General features: G+C 37.0%; 1 protein-coding gene across 4 annotated transcripts in view; it reads left to right on the plus strand.

Annotated features, from left to right (window-relative positions):
- LOC306864288 (netrin receptor UNC5C-like) overlaps nucleotides 1–21,695 on the plus strand; it is a 224,251-nt gene that overhangs the window by 169,666 nt on the left and 32,890 nt on the right. For 2 of the 4 annotated variants that reach the window (XM_079408211.1, XM_079408213.1), the window contains exons 6-8: nucleotides 1,708–1,875; nucleotides 3,307–3,471; nucleotides 12,132–12,191. In XM_079408211.1, coding sequence (XP_079264337.1) covers nucleotides 1,708–1,875; nucleotides 3,307–3,471; nucleotides 12,132–12,191 — 393 coding nt within the window. The remainder of the gene's footprint in view (nucleotides 1–1,707; nucleotides 1,876–3,306; nucleotides 3,472–12,131; nucleotides 12,192–21,695) is intronic. The other 2 variants (XM_079408212.1, XM_079408214.1) reach the window with 1 other exon arrangement.

Below are 21,695 nucleotides of genomic sequence, written 5' to 3' on the forward strand. Positions count from 1 at the left end.
AACGCAGTCTGGGAGGACGAGATCTTTGATCTCAGCTCATCCGCAGGAGAAATGAACCACAATCCATCCTCCAGAGCAGCTCCATCACACACACGTGTCAGAGAAGCCAGACTCCATCATCACCACCACAACAGAAGAACAGGGAGCAAAAGCCTCTTAAAGTAACGCCCCATTCACACGGGGCGTTGGCGTCAACACTTGACGGATAGGGGTGTAAGAAAATATCGACACATGTAAGTATCGTGATATTTTGTTTGGCGATACTGTGTCGATTCTCCAAAAATATCGATATTTAATAAATAAATAAATAAATAAATAATTATGCAAGATTCATAGCAGTTGTTTCGTTTTGAGTTCATATCCCGACCGCTAGATATCAGTCTTCATCTCTGAAGGAAACACTAGCATTAGGGCACTCCACTAATGTTAGCGTTAATATAGTTCGCTGCCAGTAATGGAGGATGAAAGAATTGTTCCAGTTCTCGTTTTCGTGTACAGAGCTGAAGTGTGGCACCATTTGGGCTTTTGTGGTAATGTCCGCCCCGGGACCGTGGCGCGAGCGCAACCTCGGTTCTGCTGCTTGTGTTGAAGAGCCTTTGCGCGGGGGGCGGCGGGTGGTAGAGTCGCCGTGCAGCTGCAGCTTTCTCTCGTAATTCGGGGGTGTTTTGTGCAGTTGGGGCGGTTCACGCGTCGCGGTCTCAGCGATTCCACGCGGAACATAAACACAAACTGAAAAACCTGTGAAATCCAAGTTAAAAAGTTGTGAGAATGTTTAACATCTGTATTTATTTGATTGTTTTACAATTGTTTTGTTTTCTTTAGGAATCCTGCAAGCACTTTATTTTTCATTGATATTAAGCAGATGTCATTTTTTGGTTCAGATCAAATGTTGTGACATTGTATGTCACAATTGTAAACTTAAACTGAAACTTTAGAGTCTATAAATATATATTTTTATCTTTTTATAAAATACATTTTATACATTTAACTAAAGAATAATGCAAGCACTTGAATATTTCCCCCTTTACTCGTACGGCACAGAAAGTGCTTCAATAATGTTGAGTGTTATAGGGACTGATTATTGCAAATGCAGATCCCAGTGTGTTCTGGTTAAACTATTTTTATTTATTTATTTTTTGCTAAGGTTTGCATATGGTGGTGTGTTCTTAATGACAGCTTTCCTAAAAAATAAATATCCTATTCCTAAAATAACAAATGTCCCAATATATCGCCTTGCTTACAGTATGATATTTAATAAATTATATTAAAATGTTACTGCTTCTTTTAAAATGATTTAGAAAAATCACATAAAAATCTGATTTGCACTCAAGCGTATTGCATCTTTCAAATGTCACTTGTGTTTTGATTTGTTCGCACGGCTTCAGTCACTGTCTGCTCTCATTATATCCTGCTAATCATCTCCTGTCGTGTTCCACTGAAGAAACAAAGTCAAGCCTGACGGGACGTTTATTTTGGGGTGAATTATTGCTCTGTGTTGTGGCAGGTTCTGCTCGTTGTGATAAACGGAGAGCCGTTCGCTATCACAGCTACAGTCACCTCTTGTCACTGATTGATTGAGAGAGGAATCATTGCTGCTGTACATGAGTCTCAGAGATAGTGTCTGTTTCCCTCGGCTCTCCGTCACAGACACAGACGTAATGAATGAATGAGTGCTGATAGTTCACCGGTCTGTGTTTCCCGCTGCAGTGAATGGAGGCTGGTCGACGTGGACGGAGTGGTCAGTGTGCAGCAGCCGCTGTGGGCGGGGCTATCAGAAGAGGACACGCAGCTGCACCAATCCCGCGCCTCTGAACGGAGGAGCCATCTGTGAGGGTCAGGCCATCCAGAAACTGGCCTGCAACCCGCTCTGTCCAGGTACCACAGCGCTGCTGTTTTCAACCGCTGATGCCAGAGTGCTGGCCGATGGCCGATGACACTGATATAGTGTAATCAATAGATGCCATTTACAATTGGAGGAACAATTTATATAAAAAAAAAACATACAAATAAATTATATTCAATTTAATGTAATTTAAAAAAAAAATACAATTTAATAGCATAAATAAATACATTTAAGTGTTTAAATAATTACCTCACAGTGTATCTCACACATTGTCAGTGTGTTCTCAAACTTATATTGCATTTTGTGCATTTAACTTTTTTAAAGTTGTTATCTGTATAATAATTTTAGTAATTAACGATTATATTTAGTTTTTTAATGAATAGGTTTAATAGGATAAATAAATCCTTATTTCAATAAAGTGGTCTCATACCTATATATAATATTATATTAAATTCTATTATAAAGTATTTTTTCATGTGACTTTACAAATTATCTGCATACTTTGAGTAGTTTATCATTTGAATTTGTTATTATTATTATTATTATTTACATTTTTAAATCTTTAAATATATAGGATTAAATATGATACATTTTTTATTTAAATTTTAAAAATCCCACATTTTCAATGTAGTCTCAAATATTATATTATATTATATTATATTTTTCCATTTTCTATTTTCCATTAAAGGTTGTTATACATAATGGTTTGAATAATTTAGTTAGTATTTGTAAAATAAAAAAGATTTATTGGTTATATAAATCTTTATTTAAATAAAAATCCCACATTTTCAGTGCGGTCTCAAATATTGTATTTATTATATTATAATATATTATGATATATTTAGTGCTGTCAAATGATTAATTGTGATTAATTGTGATCGCATTCAAGTTTTTGTTTACATAATATATGTGTGTATACTGTGTATATTTATTATGTATATATAAATACAAACACATGCATGTATATATTTAAGAAAAAGGTTATGTTTATATATTAAATATATTTATATATAACATAAAATATAAGAATATGAACATATAAATGTATAAACATGTAAATATTTTCAATATATATATACTGTATGTGTGTGTATTTATATATACATAATAAATATACACAGAACACATACATATATAATGTAAACAAAAACTTTTATTTTGGATGTGATTAATCGTTTGACAGCACTAGATATATTATGTTATATTATAGCAAATAAGAATTAGATATTAGATTAATATATATGATTTATTATATGTATATATTAGATTAATTTATATGATTTAATATATGTATAAGTATATAATGTTAATATATGTTTATATATATGTGTATGTGTGTGTATATACTGTATATATGTATGTATATGTATATATGTAATATTTGAAATGTTTGAAGATTTAAAAATGTTTAGGGAAGACAGTGAGCGTCATCCATGTCTGCTGTGTTGTGGTGTTTGCTGCAGTGGACGGCTTGTGGACCGAGTGGAGCAAGTGGTCTCCGTGTGGGACAGAGTGCACTCACTGGAGACGGCGCGACTGCAGCGCTCCGGCCCCCAAAAACGGCGGCAAGGACTGCGAGGGAACAGTGCTGCAGTCCAAGAACTGTACGGATGGGCTCTGTATGCAGAGTGAGTGCTGCTCTTCCTCATCCTCCTCCTCCTCCTCTTCCTCCTTATACAGGACTTCTCACCATCCACAAATCCCATATCACTCCTCAGATATGCTTTCACCCGCTCCAGCCATCATTCACTGCCAAAAATCTGTGCTTTTATTTCGGCTTCCAGTTAAAATATCAAAACATCCTCAAAATGAGACCGGTTTTAAGTGCAAACCTAACAAAATATACTGATTTTTATTATTAAAATTAGAAGAAATAATAAGATAAGAAAAATAAACTTCTCTGTTCTCTAAAAACAGGTCTTATCATGCATATGTGACCCTGGAGCACAAAACCAGTCATTAGAGTCAATTTCTTTAAATCATCTGAATAAATAATCTTTCCATTGATGTATGGTTTGTTATGATAGGACAATATTTGTCTGAGATACAACTATTAGAAAATCTGGAATCTGAGGGAGCAAAAAAATGTAAATATTGAGAAAATCACCTTTAAAGTTCAAATGAAGTTCTTAGCAATGCATATTACTAATCAAAAATTAAGTTTTGATATATTTATGGTAGGAAATTTACAAAATATCTTCATGGAACATGATCTTAATATCTAATGATTTTTGTCATAAAAGAGAAATGTATAATTTTGATCCATACAATGTATTATTGGCTATTGCTACAAATATACCTGTGCTACTCATGACTGCTTTTGTGCTGCAGGGTCATATATATTTACTTAAGAGAGAAAATATTCTTGTTTTAGGGATGTCTCCATATTTTTATAGACTGATGGAGAACGTGATCCTCGTATCCTCTGTCGTCTGATGGATTGGATTGACGCAGATGTCGGTGTTGGAGAAACACTGTGTCTTTGTTGGTCGTGTAAATATAGTCTGTGTGATGAAACTCCACACGCCGTCCAGCATTCAGCAGCTATATTTAAAATAATGACAAGTGATTATATCGTACTTACACAAAGTTTTCCTTGATCCACCCGTTTGAGGTGTAGATACTTTTGGTAACATGAAAAATGTGTGGGTTCAAACAAAAGGTGCTATCTTCTAAGTTGTGCATCAGATCCAGATGAAAATACCTGTAAATAAAAGCTGAAATGTTAATCTCTCATCTCATATTCATCTTTTGATAGTATAGATGAATCTGATGAATAAAAGCAGTCTAATTGAAGCATATCTTTATTTATAATTTATTAAAAAATTTTATTTAAAATAAAATTTAAACATTAAAACAGCTATTATTTTTTTGTGTAATTTTGTAATTTTTTTATGTTAGAAAATTAATAAATTTTTATATTTAAAAAAATTGGATGTAATGCAGAATTTATTTTAAGCCCTCAATCAAGTTTGATTTTAGGCCTTTCGTATTAGAAAGTTAAACATAAAATTAATAATTTTGTCATCATTTACTCATGTTCCAAACATGTAGACTGGCTTTCTGCTGTGAAGCACAAAAGAAGAAGTTTAGCTCAATGTTCACGCTGCTGTTTTCCATGCAGAAGAAGCATATAGAGATCTGCCAAGATCCATGAAGGACAAAGAACCCCAGACTACTTTTATAGTAGTTGTTTCTTGTCTGTTTTGGATCCCAGCATGCAGCGGTCACTGAAAAGAGCTGCGTGAAGCAGTAAAGACAGCAGCAGACGAGTCTGACGATTGAGTGAATGATGGCAAAGGCTTTACATTAGCTCCAGCAGCTCGTTCCAGCTGCGGTCGGGACGGGATCGTTTCCCATGTTTTTCTGTTTAGTTCATCCAGTCAAACAGTAACTTGATTCTCTGCTGTTTGTCATTGATTATACATGCAGAGGTTGTGAAGGCCAGAGGAGATTTGAAACCAAATGTTTCCCTCTTCTGAAGAGATGTGGCCCGTCTATATCTGCTAATCCTCCCTTCACTCGCATCTCTCTCTCTCTCTCTCTCTCTGTCTATGTCTCTCGCTCTGAAAACGAGAAAACAAAAGCGTTTCCTCAGTAATAAATGTGTTTGTTGAGGGCGAAACGGCGTCTGTTTGCTTTAATAAACGCAGAGTTTCATATTCATTTTGATTAGGTCATGAAAATGAAATGGCCAGGGGTCGTGGAGATGCGGAGCAGATTGAATCAAACATCGTTAATGATAATGAGGAATCTAATTACCCGTTTGATTTTAGCGTATAAATGATGAGCGAGTGTTAATCGGAGTATTGATCGGAGGCCCGTCTGTATGCATCTGATGCTTCTCAGACCTCAGAAATGTTTCTTCATCAGTTTTACAAGCTTCATTTCAATGCATCATGGGAAGATTTATAGTGCGTTATATGTTTATTGAATTATTGTAGTGTAGACGCAGTGAATGCGGTAATACTGTATTACAGTGATGGTATATCATGGTACTTTAGAATGTAGAATGGTGTGGATTGATTACAATCATATACTTCAAGTTTGGAATAATTAAAATATATCTTTTTGAAAGAAGTCTCTTGGGCTCACGAAGACTGATTATTGATTAAAATTGCACTAAAAATACAGTAAAATTGTGAAATATTATTACAATGTAAAACAGCTGATTTCTGTGTGTATATTTGTTAAAGTGTAATGTATTTCTGTGATCTGCAGCTGTATTTCCAGCATCATTACTCCAGTCTTCAGTGTCACATGATCTTCAGAAATCATAATAATATACTGATTTACTGCTCAACAAACATTTCTGATTATTATCATATTATTAAAAACAGCACTTTTTAGACTTCAGAAATGTTTCTTTGTCTTTCTTTGTAATATTAGTATTTTTAATCTTTTTTTTTTTTTTTGGTATATGTTTTAATAAGACAATTAATATATGATTATTTAGCATTGTGGCAATTTATCACATTTCCCCCAAAATGATCATTAGTGTAATGACAAAACTTGATAATATTCATTTTTGCCATTTAATACATATATAATACATTTTAATTATTACTTTATTACTTATTACTTTTTTTAAATATATATTTTTGCATAAATTATATTAACTGATTTTGCTACTCAATAAATATTTCTTCTTATTATTAAAATTTAAAACAGTTGTTTTTAGACTTGTTTAGACAATGTTTCTTCATAAGTTTTTATTTTAATTTTTTATATTTATAAAGAAAACCCTATCTTTTTAAATTGCTTACATTGAGATGCTTATATTTTATTTTATTGTATTTATTAATTGATTTGTTTTATTTTATTTGTTCTATTTCTAATTGTTTGTAGCACTTTTGGTACTAGAAAAGTATATTATTATTAAAATAATATACGATTATTTAGCATTGTGACAATCATTATCAATCATCATTAGTGTAACTATATTTATCAAATATAAATAAAATAAGTTAATTTTAAATAAGCTAAATAAATGATTATAATAAATTAAATAATTTTATTTGTTTTTTCAGTAGTTTTGTGGGTATTTTTAAATATATATATTATGAATAAATTATATCAGCTGCTCAAGAAACATTTCTTAATGTCAGTATTGAAAACAGCTGCTTTTAGACTTCTTTCATCAGTTTTATAAGATTAAGGTTCTGGTTTCTGTGGATGATGCAGTCAATATGGGACTGCACTTCATCCTGCAGCATCTGGACAGACCAGGGACTTATGTGAGGATCCTGTTTGTGGACTTCAGCTCTGTTTTTTACACCATTATCCCGGAAACCCTTCAAAATAAACTAACTCAGCTCTCCGTCCCCACCTCCGTCTGCCAGTGGATCAACAGCTTCCTGCAGACAGACAGCAGTTAGTAAAGCTTGGTAAATTCACATCCAGCACTCGCACCATCAGCACTGGAGCTCCTCAGGGCTGTGTGCTCTCCCCACTGCTCTTCTCCCTCTACACCAACGACTGCACATCTAAAGACCCCTCTGTCAAGCTCCTGAAGTTCGCAGACGACACCACACTGATCGGCCTCATCCAGGACGGTGACGAGTCTGCTTACAGACAGGAGGTTAAGGAGCTGGCTGTCTGGTGCAGTCTCAACAACCTGGAGCTTAACATGCTCAAAACTGTGGAGATGATCGTGGACTTCAGGAGAAACTCCCCTGCTCTCCCCCCACTCACCATCATGAACAGCACTGTGTCTGCAGTGGAGTCATTCAGATTCCTGGGAACCACCATCTCTCAGGACCTGAAGTGGGATATTCACATAGACTCCATTGTCAGGAAGGCCCAGCAGAGGTTGTACTTTCTTCGCCAGCTGGAAGTTCAACCTGCCACAGGATCTGCTGAAACAGTTCTACTCTGCCATCATTGAATCCATCCTCTGCACCTAAATAACTGTCTGGTTCAGCTCAGCTACCAAATCTGACCTCAGAAGACTACGGAGGGTAGTCCGGACTGCTGAGCGAATCATTGGTACAACCCTCCCCACTCTCCAAGAGCTGTACTTATCCAGAGTGAGCAAAAGGGCTGGTAAAATCACTCTGGACCCCTCACATCCAGCACACTCCCTCTTTGAACTGTTACCGTCTGGTGGACGCTACAGAGCTCTGAGCACCAGAACGATCAGACACAGGAACAGTTTCTTCCCTCAGGCAATCCATCTCATGAACACTCAATAATAAACGTGGAACACACAACTAATTCATTATCCATTCACCACACTCACTTATTTTATTTTTATTTTTATCATTTCTAATTTGCACATACTTGACCTGTACATACATAGTCGCCTATATTATATATTATATATTGTGTACTTTTTTTTATTTTTGCTGCTTTGTACATTGGTTATTGGCTATTTCTTGTTATTTTGTTTTATTACCTGTGTCCTGTCCTGTTACTGTCTTTCTGTTGCACTGTGGAGCTTCTGTCACTACAACACATTCCTTGTATGTGTAAACCTACTTGGCCAATAAAGCTCATTCTGATTCTGATTCTGATTCTAAGGTTTGGCTCTGGTCTGTGTCCTAAAGTGTAGTATATTACCACGGTGTGTTGGTTGAGTTGTTAACTGAGCTTTCAGGAATGGCTGTGATCTCAGATATTGAAGTCATTTCTTTGCCATTTGAATCTTCCTATTCTCTCAGTGAAATGCATTGTGGAGCATTAGTCCTGCACAGATTGATGGCCAGTTTGCGAGGAATATAAAACCCATAACTTTATAGATTTAGGCTCACTTCCCCTGATTGATTTTTTTCCCTTTCTCCTGCTAAAAGGGTGAAACCACTTATGTGCATGCTAATGACAGCTTCAGCCGTTTAGCAGAAATCCACATTATCTGAAAGCTCACATTATTGCAAATATCATTGGACGTGAATTACACTTGATATGTGAACTCTGCTCGTCCAGCAGGAGCGCGGGTTCATGCCGTTTGGAAGCGTTTATGGGACGTTTCCTATGCGCTAATGGCATCTTCCAGTCGGCGTTAGAAAGTGATTTGCTTTTTGAGTTGGTAAAGTGCTCAAATTGTGTTTCGGCTGCAGTGCAGATTGAATTTGAAGCGTTTCTCTCTATAGTTTTAACCTTTGGCACTGTAGCTGTGAATCGTGCGCTCGATCGCTCGTCTGCTCCGTTTGTGTCTTGCTTTGTTATGATGTTGCTTTTCGGGCTTTGCTTGCTTAACACACAGACAGATGACATTTTCTTGACACATCGATCTGCAGAAAGGGCATGACAAGCACAAGGGCAAACGCCGGCTTTTTCTTCCAGAAACTGGATCTCGTGCAAATTTTTGCAGCATGAAACCTAATACTTGCCGCGATGCCCTCACCTTTATACTTTATATGAAGAGACAGAAAACACGAATACAAAACACAGTGGTTTTCTTTGAGTAGTTAGTAAATTCCTATGGACATCATTCAGTATGTATCAGAGTACACCAGCAGAATATATTCCTTATATTTAGCCTATACAGTTTAATCTGTTGAGTTTGAATTGAATTGGGCATCTGTTTTGCTGGTCTAAGCTGGTTTGGTTTGCCTAGTCTGGTTTATTTTGGCGGTTTTCAAGCCTGTGCAAACCAAACTAAACCACCAGACTCTGTGACCAAACCAGTTTAGACTAGTGTTTAGACAGTTTGTGGTGGTTTTTGTCACCCAGCCTGGTTTGTTTAGCTGGTTTCTGAAGGGTTTTTTTGGTCTTGTGTCAAGCGTGGGAGACCGTCTTAAACCAACTAAGACCAGCTTAGATTTATATTTATGCTTTTGTGACAGTATTTTCATGACATTTAGCCCCCCCCCCCCCCCCCCCCCCCCAAATTCTCAGTGTAGTGCAAAAAAAACAACAACAGCACAATATTTTGTAAGTATTTATAGATCAAGATTGTTTTTTTGTATTGCATTTATTTATTTGTTTGTTTGTTTAACAAAAACAAAAGCTGATTTTGAGCTGTGTAGTTGACATGGAAGTAATCAGGTTTCATTGTTTATGTAAAATATACATTTCTTTTTATATCTTCATTTTGGGTTGTAACATGACCTGAACATGCAAAATGATATTATATTGTTGCATTGTGACATTATTTACTTGACTTCCTCCCAATTTCTCATTAGTGTAATACAGAAATAATAATAACAAATAAATAAATAATTTGTTTGTTGTTTTGTTAGTATTTATACATAATTTTAGTTTATATTGGACTTGCAAATATAAAAATGAATGAATATATGAATTAAATTTATATTTTTGTATAGTGACATTATTTTCTTGGCACTTTCCCTTTCTCATTAGTGTAATGCAAAACAACCAAATACATAAATAAATAATAATAATACGTTTTGTATTGTTTTGTATTTATACATTATCTAATTTTCATTTTTCACTTTTTTTTGTAAATAAGTTATTTAAAGTATTACATTAAATAAATAAAAAAATGAGCAGTTTAATTGACATGGCAATAATGTCCTAGTGGTCCTCTATCAGTTTTCATTATGTTCATGTAAATTGAATTTCTTTCTTTTTTATCTTTAATTTTGGGCTGTAATGTGACGTGTTTGTGAGATTCATAGGTTCATTTCAGGCAGACGGGTCAAAGGTCACGCGTCTGTGTTTCTCTCTGCCTCGTCTGATCACAGGCACATAAACGCTCCATCCATCAGCACATTGATTTCCCTGTCCATCGATGTATCTACCCGTCTGAGGCTTCATCGTCTCACCATTTTCTACATCCAGATGTGTCTGAGGCATAGAGCTGCACGATTAATTGTTAAAAGATCACGATTTAGATTCAAACACCCATGTGATCCCATTTTTAATTGACAACGATTTGCTTGTGTCTTTTAAACCTTTGAAAAAAAATCATACTGGTACATTGAGATCTGCGTTCACGCTGCCGCTGACAGAGAGAGCAGACAGTTAGCATGTTTAGGTAAGAAACAGCTTCACAAACAGTCTTTTCAACTACACTGTATTATTTCTGTCTTACAGTCATTCATATGATCACAGAAATACTGGAATGAAAGTTTATAGTTCAGATATAAACATTGATGTCTATAGTAGCGATCAAACGTTTAAATAACGTTTGTGTCGATTGCATCGTTTCTCCACTAGGGTGGCGACAAGTGACTGTTAAAAAATGTATATGTCCTTGAATCATTCATTCAAGAGATTTGTTCAAAAACGCTGATTCATCCAGTAATGAAACAAGTGAAGTGTTTATGAGTCATTGAATCATTCATGCAAACCACTTTTTCATGATTTTAATATTAAAAATTGGTGTATTAAATATATTACATTTTAAAAACATATATATTAAAATGTTTATTATACCATGGTCTGTCTGAATACTGGATTCTGATTGGCTGGCAGGTATGCAGTAAAACAGTTTAATCACCGTTTCATATTAATGCACTGCTTTAATTGATGCACACTAACCCACACACATAAACTTGTTGCCAATGCTTCCCTGCGATTTGTATTATTAAAATAGCCTAGATACTAGATAAAATACCTGTCAAATATTGTGGTGCAAAGAACAATACTAGTTTTAATTTGTCTATAACTTGGCAAATGATCATGGAATAAGCGGGATAATCAACGGTTTGCCGTGCATTTAAAATCCTTTAATGCACAGAAAACCTTTTTTTTTTTTATTTTAAAAATTGTGATTCTCAATTTATCCAGAATCGTGCAGCTCTAGTACTTTGGTGTCTTTTCATTCATGCAATTTCACTCAAGTTCCTTCTTCAGTAGAAAGTGCAGGAAAGAAAGCAGCAGCACCGAAGCGTTTGATGGAAATGCAGCTCTCTCGATATGCAGATACGCTGGAGTCTCCGGCCCCGTCGGGCTCCTGGAGTCAGTGCGGGTGTGATTTAGGGCCGTAGCGCATGCTACATTTAGCGGGCGGCTCTTCTCTAATAGCGTCCAGCTCTCAGAGTGCAACTTATTTCTCGTGTCTGCGTGTCAGATGGGAAGCTGCGAGTGCTTTTGACTCATTGACTCCAGGACTGTTTATTAGCTTAAAACCATCCATCCCGCTGGCTCGTTAGTCCTAATGAAGCACTAAAACGTGGCTGACGGATAGCGTCGTTTGCTCCTGCATCGTTTGTCTGCAGGAAGAGTCCAGGAGAGGCTAAAAGTGACACCAAATGAAGAAGAATCGTCCGTGGCTGCCGTCATCGCTCATGTCTTTGTTGGCTTGTTTGATTTTGTTCAATCCGATTGTGTTGAATTTGATTTCCATCCCTCACCCTCCATCCCTCCCTCTCTCCTGAAGGTTCCTTATATCAGAAGTCCTCCGAACCCACAGACAAGAGCAGTTTTCTGCCACATCCATGTGAGTCCTTCATTTCATTGATTTCTGTTTGCATGCATCTCCAAACCTTCCTCAGTTCCTCCTTATTCTTTTTCTCTTTTTATACCATCTCATTTTCCTTCTTAAGAGTCTGAAAAAACAGCTTCAACTAGTCTAAGATTGTCTAAGCTAGTCTCTAAACTGACTTAGACCAAAAGTTTCTCCAAATCTTGATTCAAACCCAAAACCCTTCTTAAACCAGCTAAACAGACCACACTGAGTGACCAAATCATCATAGACTAGACAGTTTAAGGAGATTAGATGAACTTCTAGGCTTGATACAGGCAAAACTGACAGGACTAGACCGTCTAAGGTGGTTTGGTCACATAGCCTGGTCTGTTTTGCTGGTTTAGAAGGGTTTTGGGCTTGTATCTAAGCTTGGGTGACCAGCTTAACCAGCTTAGAACAGCTGAGACCAGCAAAACATACCAGAAAATGTGACCAAAACTAGACAGTCTAAGGTGATTTGGCAGTCTTATCTAGATTAGATGTCACCTAGGCTTAAAACCAGAAAACAGACCAGACTGGGTGACCAAACTAGAATACATGTCTAAATCATTAGACTGTCTAGTCTACAATCATTCGGTCACCCAGTCTGGTCTGTTTTGCTGGTTTTAGAAGGGTTTTGGACTTGCATCAAGCCTGGGAGACCACCAACTGAGACCAGTAAAATACGTGGCCAAAACACCTTAGACTTTCCAGGTTTGTTCACATGGTCTGATCATTTTAGCTGGTTTTAGAAGGAGTTTGGGATTGTATCAAGCCTGGGAGACCATCTAAACCAGCAAAACCCACTTAGACTGTCTGGTGTAATGTAGTTTTCTCATCCATTCTCTTTAATGCTTTTAGAGGGGTTTTGTGCTTGTCTCAAGCCTGGGATAAAAGTTCAGACCAGTAAACCACTTTAGACTGTCTAGTCTATGGTGGTCTGTTCCGTTTAGCTGGTTTTAGACTATTCTTGTGCTTGTATCAAGCCTGGGAGAATAGCTTAGACCAGATAAGCTCAGAAAACCACCGTAGACTGGTTTAAGATGCACACAGCTGTTTATTTACAATATTAACCCTTCATACCAAACATTTAAAGTGATAATCCACCCAAAAATGAAATTCTGTCATCATTTTCTCACCCTCATGTCATTCCAAACACAAACGTCTCAGTGTTTTTGTTCATGCAATGAAAGTCATATAAAGTCATATAGGTTTAAAGGAATGTTTGAAACAAAAAGGTTCATTTCTGAGTGATCTGGGGAAGTCGTGGCCTAATGGTTAGAGAGTCGGACTCGTAATCGAAAGGTTGCGAGTTCGAGCCCCCGGCCGGCAGGGATTGTAGGTGGGGGGAGGGAATGTCCAGCGCTCTCTCAATACCACGACTGAGGTGCCCTTGAGCAAGGCACCGAACCCCCAACTGCTCCCCGGGCGCCGCAGCATGGCTGCCCACTGCTCCGGGTGTGTGTTCACGGTGTGTGTGTGTGTGTGTGCATTTGTTCACTACTCACTGCTGTGTGTGTGCACTTGGATGGGTTAAACGCAGAGCACCAATTTCGAGTATGGGTCACCATACTTGACAATACGTCACGACTTTTTTAAAAATCTGTTGCTTCGAAGTACGGAAACAGACATTATAGAGGCTAAATAGACGGCTTCATCGGGCGCACGCGCCTGGTCCAAAGTTAACTTCCGGTCTGTATTTGTTTATCATTCTGGCTAGTGGCGTCTGCTACAAATGCAGTTAACCCTCTTCTCCCGGTACATCTTTGCTTGCGCAATGGTGCCGCCGCGCAAGGCAAGAGTATTCACGAAGCACAAACAAATGATCATTTGGACCCTTTGCCCAACGGGAATGGGGGTGGCAAGGGTGAACGTGGTCGTAGTGTCCATAGGAGAGCTGTTGCTCTCTGATGATCGGTCAGATTGTGTCGTTTGTTCTGATCGCGCGTGCTCAAAGGCCTGCCGGCAGACAGTACAGGTGCAGTCAGTGAGGAGCAGGTCTGTGCGCTGTGCCATGCAATGAGAGGTACCATACTCTCAACAACTATAGACTGTCACATAGATACCTGATTGGGCAGATAGCTGGTCAACTGATCAAAAAATAGGCACATGTATTTTACTATGGCACAGTAATATAGGAATAATTTACTATTTTCTCCTGTTTTACTGTTGATTTCCTCTTTTCCTGATCATTTGGAATGAGGATAAAAAAACAAAAAAACATGCAAATAAGTTCAAACATCAATTCAATATCTACTATTTTCTGAATATTATGAAATTCAAGAGGGCCGCCCCTGATGACATCATAATATGCAAATTAGATTAGTATATTTATACCCCACATAAACCTTCGGTCATGCCCAACATTTTTCTAATTTACAGTAGATCTCTATCTTTAAGCGCTTTCAAGCCACAAGCTTTTGAAATCTTGATATCAAAATCCAGCATTTTTTCCAAAAAAACCTGGCGCCTAAAGGGTTAAAGTTAAAGTGATGAGTAATGAAGTTGGGCTCAGGTGGTTGTGCTGTGGGATGTGTTTCCCATACATTTATTTATTTGTGGCTTTGTTGAATAAACATGAGCACGTACTGCACGTTTAAAAATCAAAACGAGGCGCAGGTGTTTTTATATCACTATATTTCTGAAGGAAGACTCTCTTTAGAAAATGTTCAATGTCATTTTCATATCATCTTGCATGTTATATGCCTGATAAAGCAGCGTTTGTAAGCTCAGCACTGCTTTGTGTACAGCCACTACCGGGGAAACCTCTATTTCTCCCGCTTTAAAGCACCTCCTGCTGGCAGAGAATGAAATCCGTCTGATATACGCAGCAAACTTATTTTGCTTATTAAAAATTATCTACTCTAGAGGGACTTAGCTGTTGTTATTTAATCTATTTGGATGTCTATCAGAAGTTAAGTTAGGGCCACAAAAGAGTGCATGCGCAGTAACGTTTGGCTTATGTTGTTGCCGTTGAAACCGTCTACAAGGTGAGGTTAAAGAACCGAGGTAAATGGAAAAATTGAAAGAACCGAATTAGGTTAAAACTCGATTTGCTGGTAAAGTTAATGAAATTAACTCTGGAGCTGTGTGTGTGTGTGAGAGAGAGAGCATGTGAGAAAGTGTGTGTCTCTGTGTGTGTGTGTGTGTGTGTGTGTGTGTGTGTGTGAGAGAGAGAGAGCGTGTGAGAAAGTGTGGATTTGTGTGTGTGTTTGGCTCTTCTCTGGTCCTGAAGCCCTGGGCATCTCTTTCACACATGGCTGCTGTGATCGCCGGCTGAGGAAACGTGTCTGTCTCTCGGCCGTCTCTCCAGCGTAACCGCTCAATAATGCTTTTTATTTCCACCCTGTTTTCCTCTCTCTGTCTCTCGCTCTCTACCGCTCTACCTACAGTCCCTCATGTTCAAAGAAACGTATTAATCTCAGCGATACATTTTAATGCTTGCCCCGCTGAGTGTGCCGCTTTATCATCAAAGTGCGAGCACCGGACGGGAGAGTTGCACGCTCAATATCGGAGGACTTTCATCACTCGGCTCTATTCTCCGAGTCCGTACGGGCTGGAATATGAGCGGCTTTACGCTCCTGTAGAGAGTCATTATTTACCCTGATATCTTCGTTAAGGATAGAGGACGTAATGGTGGAAGTTTATGAATAATACAGAAGAGAAATGAGGGAGTATCCATGTCAGCCGACTGAGCTGGAACAGAAAATAATACTCCAAACTAAATAAATTTACTCCAAAAGCAACACTACTTACTTTATTTAAAGAAGAATGTTTCTTTAATAGGAGTGTATTTTCTCTTAATGCACTTGTAGATTCACTTAGAAGTTAAAAATAAGTGACATAAGTGAGAAATCTGCTTGTGCATTGAGACAAAACTGACTTATATTCATGAAATGTCAAAAACAAGTCTTAATATTTGCTAATATTTAATAGTTGCTTCTGAAAGAAACTTACTTGTTTTTAGGACATTTAGATAAAACTTAAGACAAAAATTTCACTTACTGTAAAGAAGTTAGTATAGCATTTACTCTAAATACTCCAAAATATATATATATATATATATATTTTTTTTTATATATATATATATATATATATATATATATATATATATATTAGGGCTATAAGTTTAACTTATAGCTTATAGTTAGTGTTTTGTGTAGTGGCTGTACACAAAGCAGTGCTGAGCTTACAAACGCTGCTTTATCAGGTATATAACATGCAAGATGATATGAAAACTAAACTTGTTTAGTTTCTGAATGAATCCGCGTTTTGAACGAATCTTGTGAACCAAAGATTCAAAGGCCCATTCATAAAGAGAGCCATTTACTTCCTTCCTGAATGAATCAGTCCTTTGATTGAATCGAATGAAGACATTTGCTGCCACCTGCTGGCAGTTTTAGTTTCTTATTTAGAGTAGAATTTCATTAAAAATAATAATAATAATAATAATAAAAACATTAAAGGGATAGTTCACCCAAAACATATTTATTCACCCTCATGTCGTTTCAAACCTTTCTTTTGTGGAACATAAAAGGTATTTGAAGATTGTTGATAATAAAGCTGTTTTGGTTACCAATGACTTTCATTGTATGAACAAAAAATACTGAGATGCTTCTCAAATCATCTTCTTTTCTGTTCCTTAGTTTATGTTAGGCCATTGTAGTCTAAATGTGTGTGTAATGAATTTTATGTTGAATCAAATAAAATATTTATTTCTAAAGCTACAATTTGTAATGTCTACTTAATACTCTCTTATTTAACATAAAAATAGCTTTAAATAATCTTTTGTGGGTATTTTCAGTCAAATGTATTTTGCGATTAAGTATATTAATTAATCACATCATGTAATTAATTAGATTAAAATTTTTAATCGACTGACAGCCCTAATATATGTATATCACAGTGTTAATACATTATTATACTATTATTATATTACATTTTGTTATATACCAATAATATGAAATTAATAATATATGGATTTAATATATAATATTTAAATATTGTTTGTTATGGTATTATTATTATTTATTTATATGTATTTAAAATACTATATATATATATTCTAATACATATTCCATTTATTCAACATTTCTCATTTTAATTTATCCTTTAAGCAGTCAGGCGACTGACCAGGAATAGATTTGAGCATCATGGAGCATAATCGTGGAAGTTTATGAATAATACAGAAACCCTTCAGTTTGAAGAGAAATGAGGGCGTATCCGTGTCGCCCGGCTGACCAGGAATAGATCTGTGCGTTTGCTGGCCGGTCAGCGCTCTCTCAATTCAATTCAATTAATTTGCTTTATTGGCATGACATACTTGGGTACATATTGCCAAAGCATTGTACATAGCAGAATAAAAAACTAAAATACATATAATATATATCCAGAAATAAACAAAACAAAATACATGCATATATATTTATATATATAAACATTAATGGTACTACTAATGCAGATGTGTTCACTCTGTACTTCTTAGTTTGTGGCATTTATAAATATATTGTGCTACCAAAGAGGAAGCAGGTCCTTCAGCGAGTAATATTCTTAATTTGTCATTTTCATGGAGTGACTGGAACTCAGGAATAATCTGCTGTATTTGACTGTACAGTGCGTCTCTTAAGGACGTGTATTTGTCACAGTGGAGGAGAAAGTGTTCCTCCGTCTCAACTGATCCAGATCTACATTCCTTACAGATTCGCTCTTCTTTAGGTAACCACGTCTTTTTATGTGGTCCTCTTTCTATGGCCAGCTGGTGGTCACTCAGTCTGTACTTCATCAGTAAATGTCTGAGTTATATTCCTAACTGAGATCAGATAATCAGCCAGACTGTACTCTCTGTTGAGTTTCAGATAGCATTGGAGACCACTTTGGTCTTTGGTTTGTTCTTTCCAGTGCTGTATGTATGTCTCCTTCTCTTCATTCATCATTTCTTTGATTCTTCCAGGTTTTTCAGGGTTGGTGATATTGAGTGCTTTGTTAGTCAGATCTGACACCAGTACACAAAGATGACTTTTTTGGGCACTCATTCTTTGTGTTTGTAGTGCTTTAAAATGAAGAGAATCTTCAGAACTAGAGTTTAAGTGGATCCAGAACTTTAAAACTCTTTTTTGAATGATTATATTTATGGGGAGACGATGTTATTTGGTGTGTTTCTGTGCACCTGAAGGATGCTTCTGCAGAACTCTACATGCAGAGCTTCTAAAGGGTGTTTGTGCCAATCTTTATGGCTGTAGTTACTCGTTGGGCCCCAGATCTCGCTTCCATACAGGGCAATAGGCAGTATGACACTGTCAAAAATCTTTGTCCAGATTCTGATGGGGATGTCTATTTTGAATAATTTTGTTGGTATGGCGTGCAGGGCTTTTACAAGTAATGTTTTTATTGCCAAATTGAAATTTCCAGTGGGAGTTAAAACCAGACCAGATAATTATATTGTGAAGCATGCTGAAGTGTGGTGTTGTTTAAAGTAAATATATGTTTATGTTCTCGATTTCTTTCTTTTTTTTCTGAAATATCATAATCTAAATATATCTAAAGTTTTTGAGATGTTGACTTCTAGGGTCCAATCATAGCAATATTCAGTTAAAATGTCAAGGTTGTTCTGGAGACCTTCTGGTGTTTTAGATAGAATTAGCAAGTCGTCTGCATACAGTAAATATTTGACTTCTGTGTGGAATAATTGTAGTCCTGGACTGTCTGATTGGTCCAGTAGATCTGCCAATTCATTGATATATATATTAAATAAAGTGGGGCTGAGGCAGCAGCCCTGTCTCACTCCTCGCTGTTGAGAAAAATAGTCTGTCCTTTGCTGACCAATTTTTACTGCACATTTATTTTGGTTATACATGTTTTTAATTAAGTAATAAAAAAACATGCAAATATTTTTCCCTCTTTCTTTAGGTGAACATGTTGAGTTATTAATGTGTGTAGTGTGTGAATATGGTCAGTGGTTCGATGTTTAGGGAGGAAGCCAATTTGAGATTTGCTGATGATATTGTGCTGCTTTAAGAAAGATGAAATCCAAGAGTTGATTATAGAGCAAAATACTTTTGCCAAATTACTTGTTACACATATCCCTCAGTAGTTATTAGGATCTGTTTTGTCTCCACTTTTAAAGATAGGAGAGATGAGTCCTGTGTTCCAGACTGAACTCAAAATCAAATTAAAAAGTTTGAGTAGTGCAATCTGAAGTTCAGGGGAGCTGTTTTTAAGCATCTAATTTTTTATGTTGTCAGGGCCACAGGATTTCTTACATTTGAGGGATTTCAGTTTTCCTCTAAGTTCTTGTTGGTTTATTGGATAATCTAATCTAGTGGTTTTTGGTTGTTTTTGGTGCATGATTCAAGAGCTTCTCTCTCTCTCTCTCTCTCTCTCTCTCTCTCTCTCTCTCTCTCTCTCTCTCTCTCTCTCTCTCTGTCTGTCTCTCTCTCTCTCTCTCTGTCTGTCTCTCTCTCTGTCTGTCTCTCTCTCTCTCTCTCTGTCTGTCTCTCTCTGTCTGTCTCTCTCTCTCTCTCTCTCTGTCTGTCTCTCTCTCTGTCTGTCTCTCTCTCTCTCTGTAGTGTTTGAGCGTGTGGCGTGTGGAAACGCCCGGCCGCCTCTGGGTTTAGAGTCTGGCAGATAATCAAAGGCCGTTACCCAGTGTGTCTCCGTCCCACAGGCTCTTTTAGATCACACAGAGATCGATAGGATCAGTTCCTCTCGCGGTTCATGACCGTATACAACTCTCCACAGCACACATCTGCAAACAGGTTCACTTCACCATCCTCCTCTTCCAGGACTTTGTTTAGAGCGATTCTTCAGGCAGAAAAAGAGAAAATTATCATTCATTCACACTCGTATTGCTCCAAACCCATAGACCTCCCTTCATCCACAAAAGAAGGTGTTTATTATTGTTTTTTAAATCTTGACAGTATGAAACAGTCTATGTTCATTATATGGACTGTGAACTTCCAGCTGAGCATTTGCTTTTGTGAAGAAAGTTTGGGTCACTTATAATTTGGGAACTTGCCAATTCTGTCCAAATTTGTAATGAGAAGTGCTTGTAAACAGGCTGTTATCCTCAAAAGAGAAAATAAATACAAGTAAATATCTCAGCATCATATCAAATATCATCTCGGCATCTCAGGAACCGCACTCCAGTGGTTTGAGTCTTACCTCTCAGATAGGTCCTTCAAGGTATCTTGGAGAGGTGAGGTGTCCAAGTCGCAACATCTAGCTACTGGGGTGCCTCAGGGCTCAGTTCTTGGACCACTTCTCTTCTCTGTCTACATGGCATCGCTAGGTTCTCTCATTCAGAAACATGGCTTTTCATATCTCTGCTATGCTGATGACACTCACCTCTACCTCTCATTCCATCCTGATGATCCGACGATAGACATTTCTTGCTGGATGAAGGACCATCACCTTCAACTCAACCTTGCCAAGACAGAACTGCTTGTGGTTCCATCAAACCTATCGTTTCATCACAATTTCACCATCCAGTTAGGCACATCAACTATAACTCCTTCAAAAACAGCCAGAAACCTTGGAGTTATGATTGATGATCAGCTGACTTTCTCAGACCACATTGCTAAAACTGCCCAGTCCTGCAGATTTGCTTTATTCAACATCAAGAAGATCAGGCCCTTTCTTTCGTAACATACTTCACATCTCCTTGTTCAAGCTCTTGTTCTGTGCAGGCTGGACTATTGCAATGCTCTCTTGGTAGGTCTTTCAGACAGTTCTATCAAACCTCTACAATTAATCCAGAACGCGGCAGCAAGATACATTTTTAATGAGCCAAAAAGAATGCACGTCACACCTCTGTTCATCAATTTGCACTGGCTACAAATAGCTGCTCGCATAAAATTCAAGGCATTAATGTTTGCCTACAAAACCAGCACTGGCTCTGCATCCCTTTACCTAAATTCATTACTTCAGACTTATGTGCCTCTAGAAGCTTGCGTTCTGCATGTAAACGTCGCTTTATTGTTATAGAGGCACAAAATCAATTTCACAGACTTTTACATTAAATGTTCCCTCCTGGTGGAATGTCCTGCTCAACGCAATCTGAGCAGCTGAGTCCTTAGCCATCTTCAAGAATCAGCTAAAAACACTTTATTTTATTTATATCTTTATTTGACCCTCTAACTCATGCACTCTCTATTCTAATTCTATTCTTAGAAAAATTGCCCCTTTTAGACTTGCACTCTATTCATTTACTAACTGCTTGTTTTCTTAAAAAAAAAAACTATCACTAGTTTCTCTATTCTTTTTGTATTCTATTTGCTTTCTTTTTGTTTATTTTACAATTAACAAAAAGCAAAAAAAAAAAAAAGCCTCACACTAGCTTGCTCTATTCTTTTTCTATTCTATCTGTTTTCTTTTTATTTATTATATAATTTTTAAAAACCTTGCTACGTGTACTGCGCTAAGCTAACTGAGACTTGTCACAGCACTTGCATATCATTGCTCTTTTGTTGATTTTGATTGCTTCCATTGTCCTCATTTGTA

This window comes from Barbus barbus (genome assembly GCF_936440315.1).
Source record: "Barbus barbus genome assembly, chromosome: 45".
Classification (NCBI taxonomy): domain Eukaryota; kingdom Metazoa; phylum Chordata; class Actinopteri; order Cypriniformes; family Cyprinidae; genus Barbus; species Barbus barbus.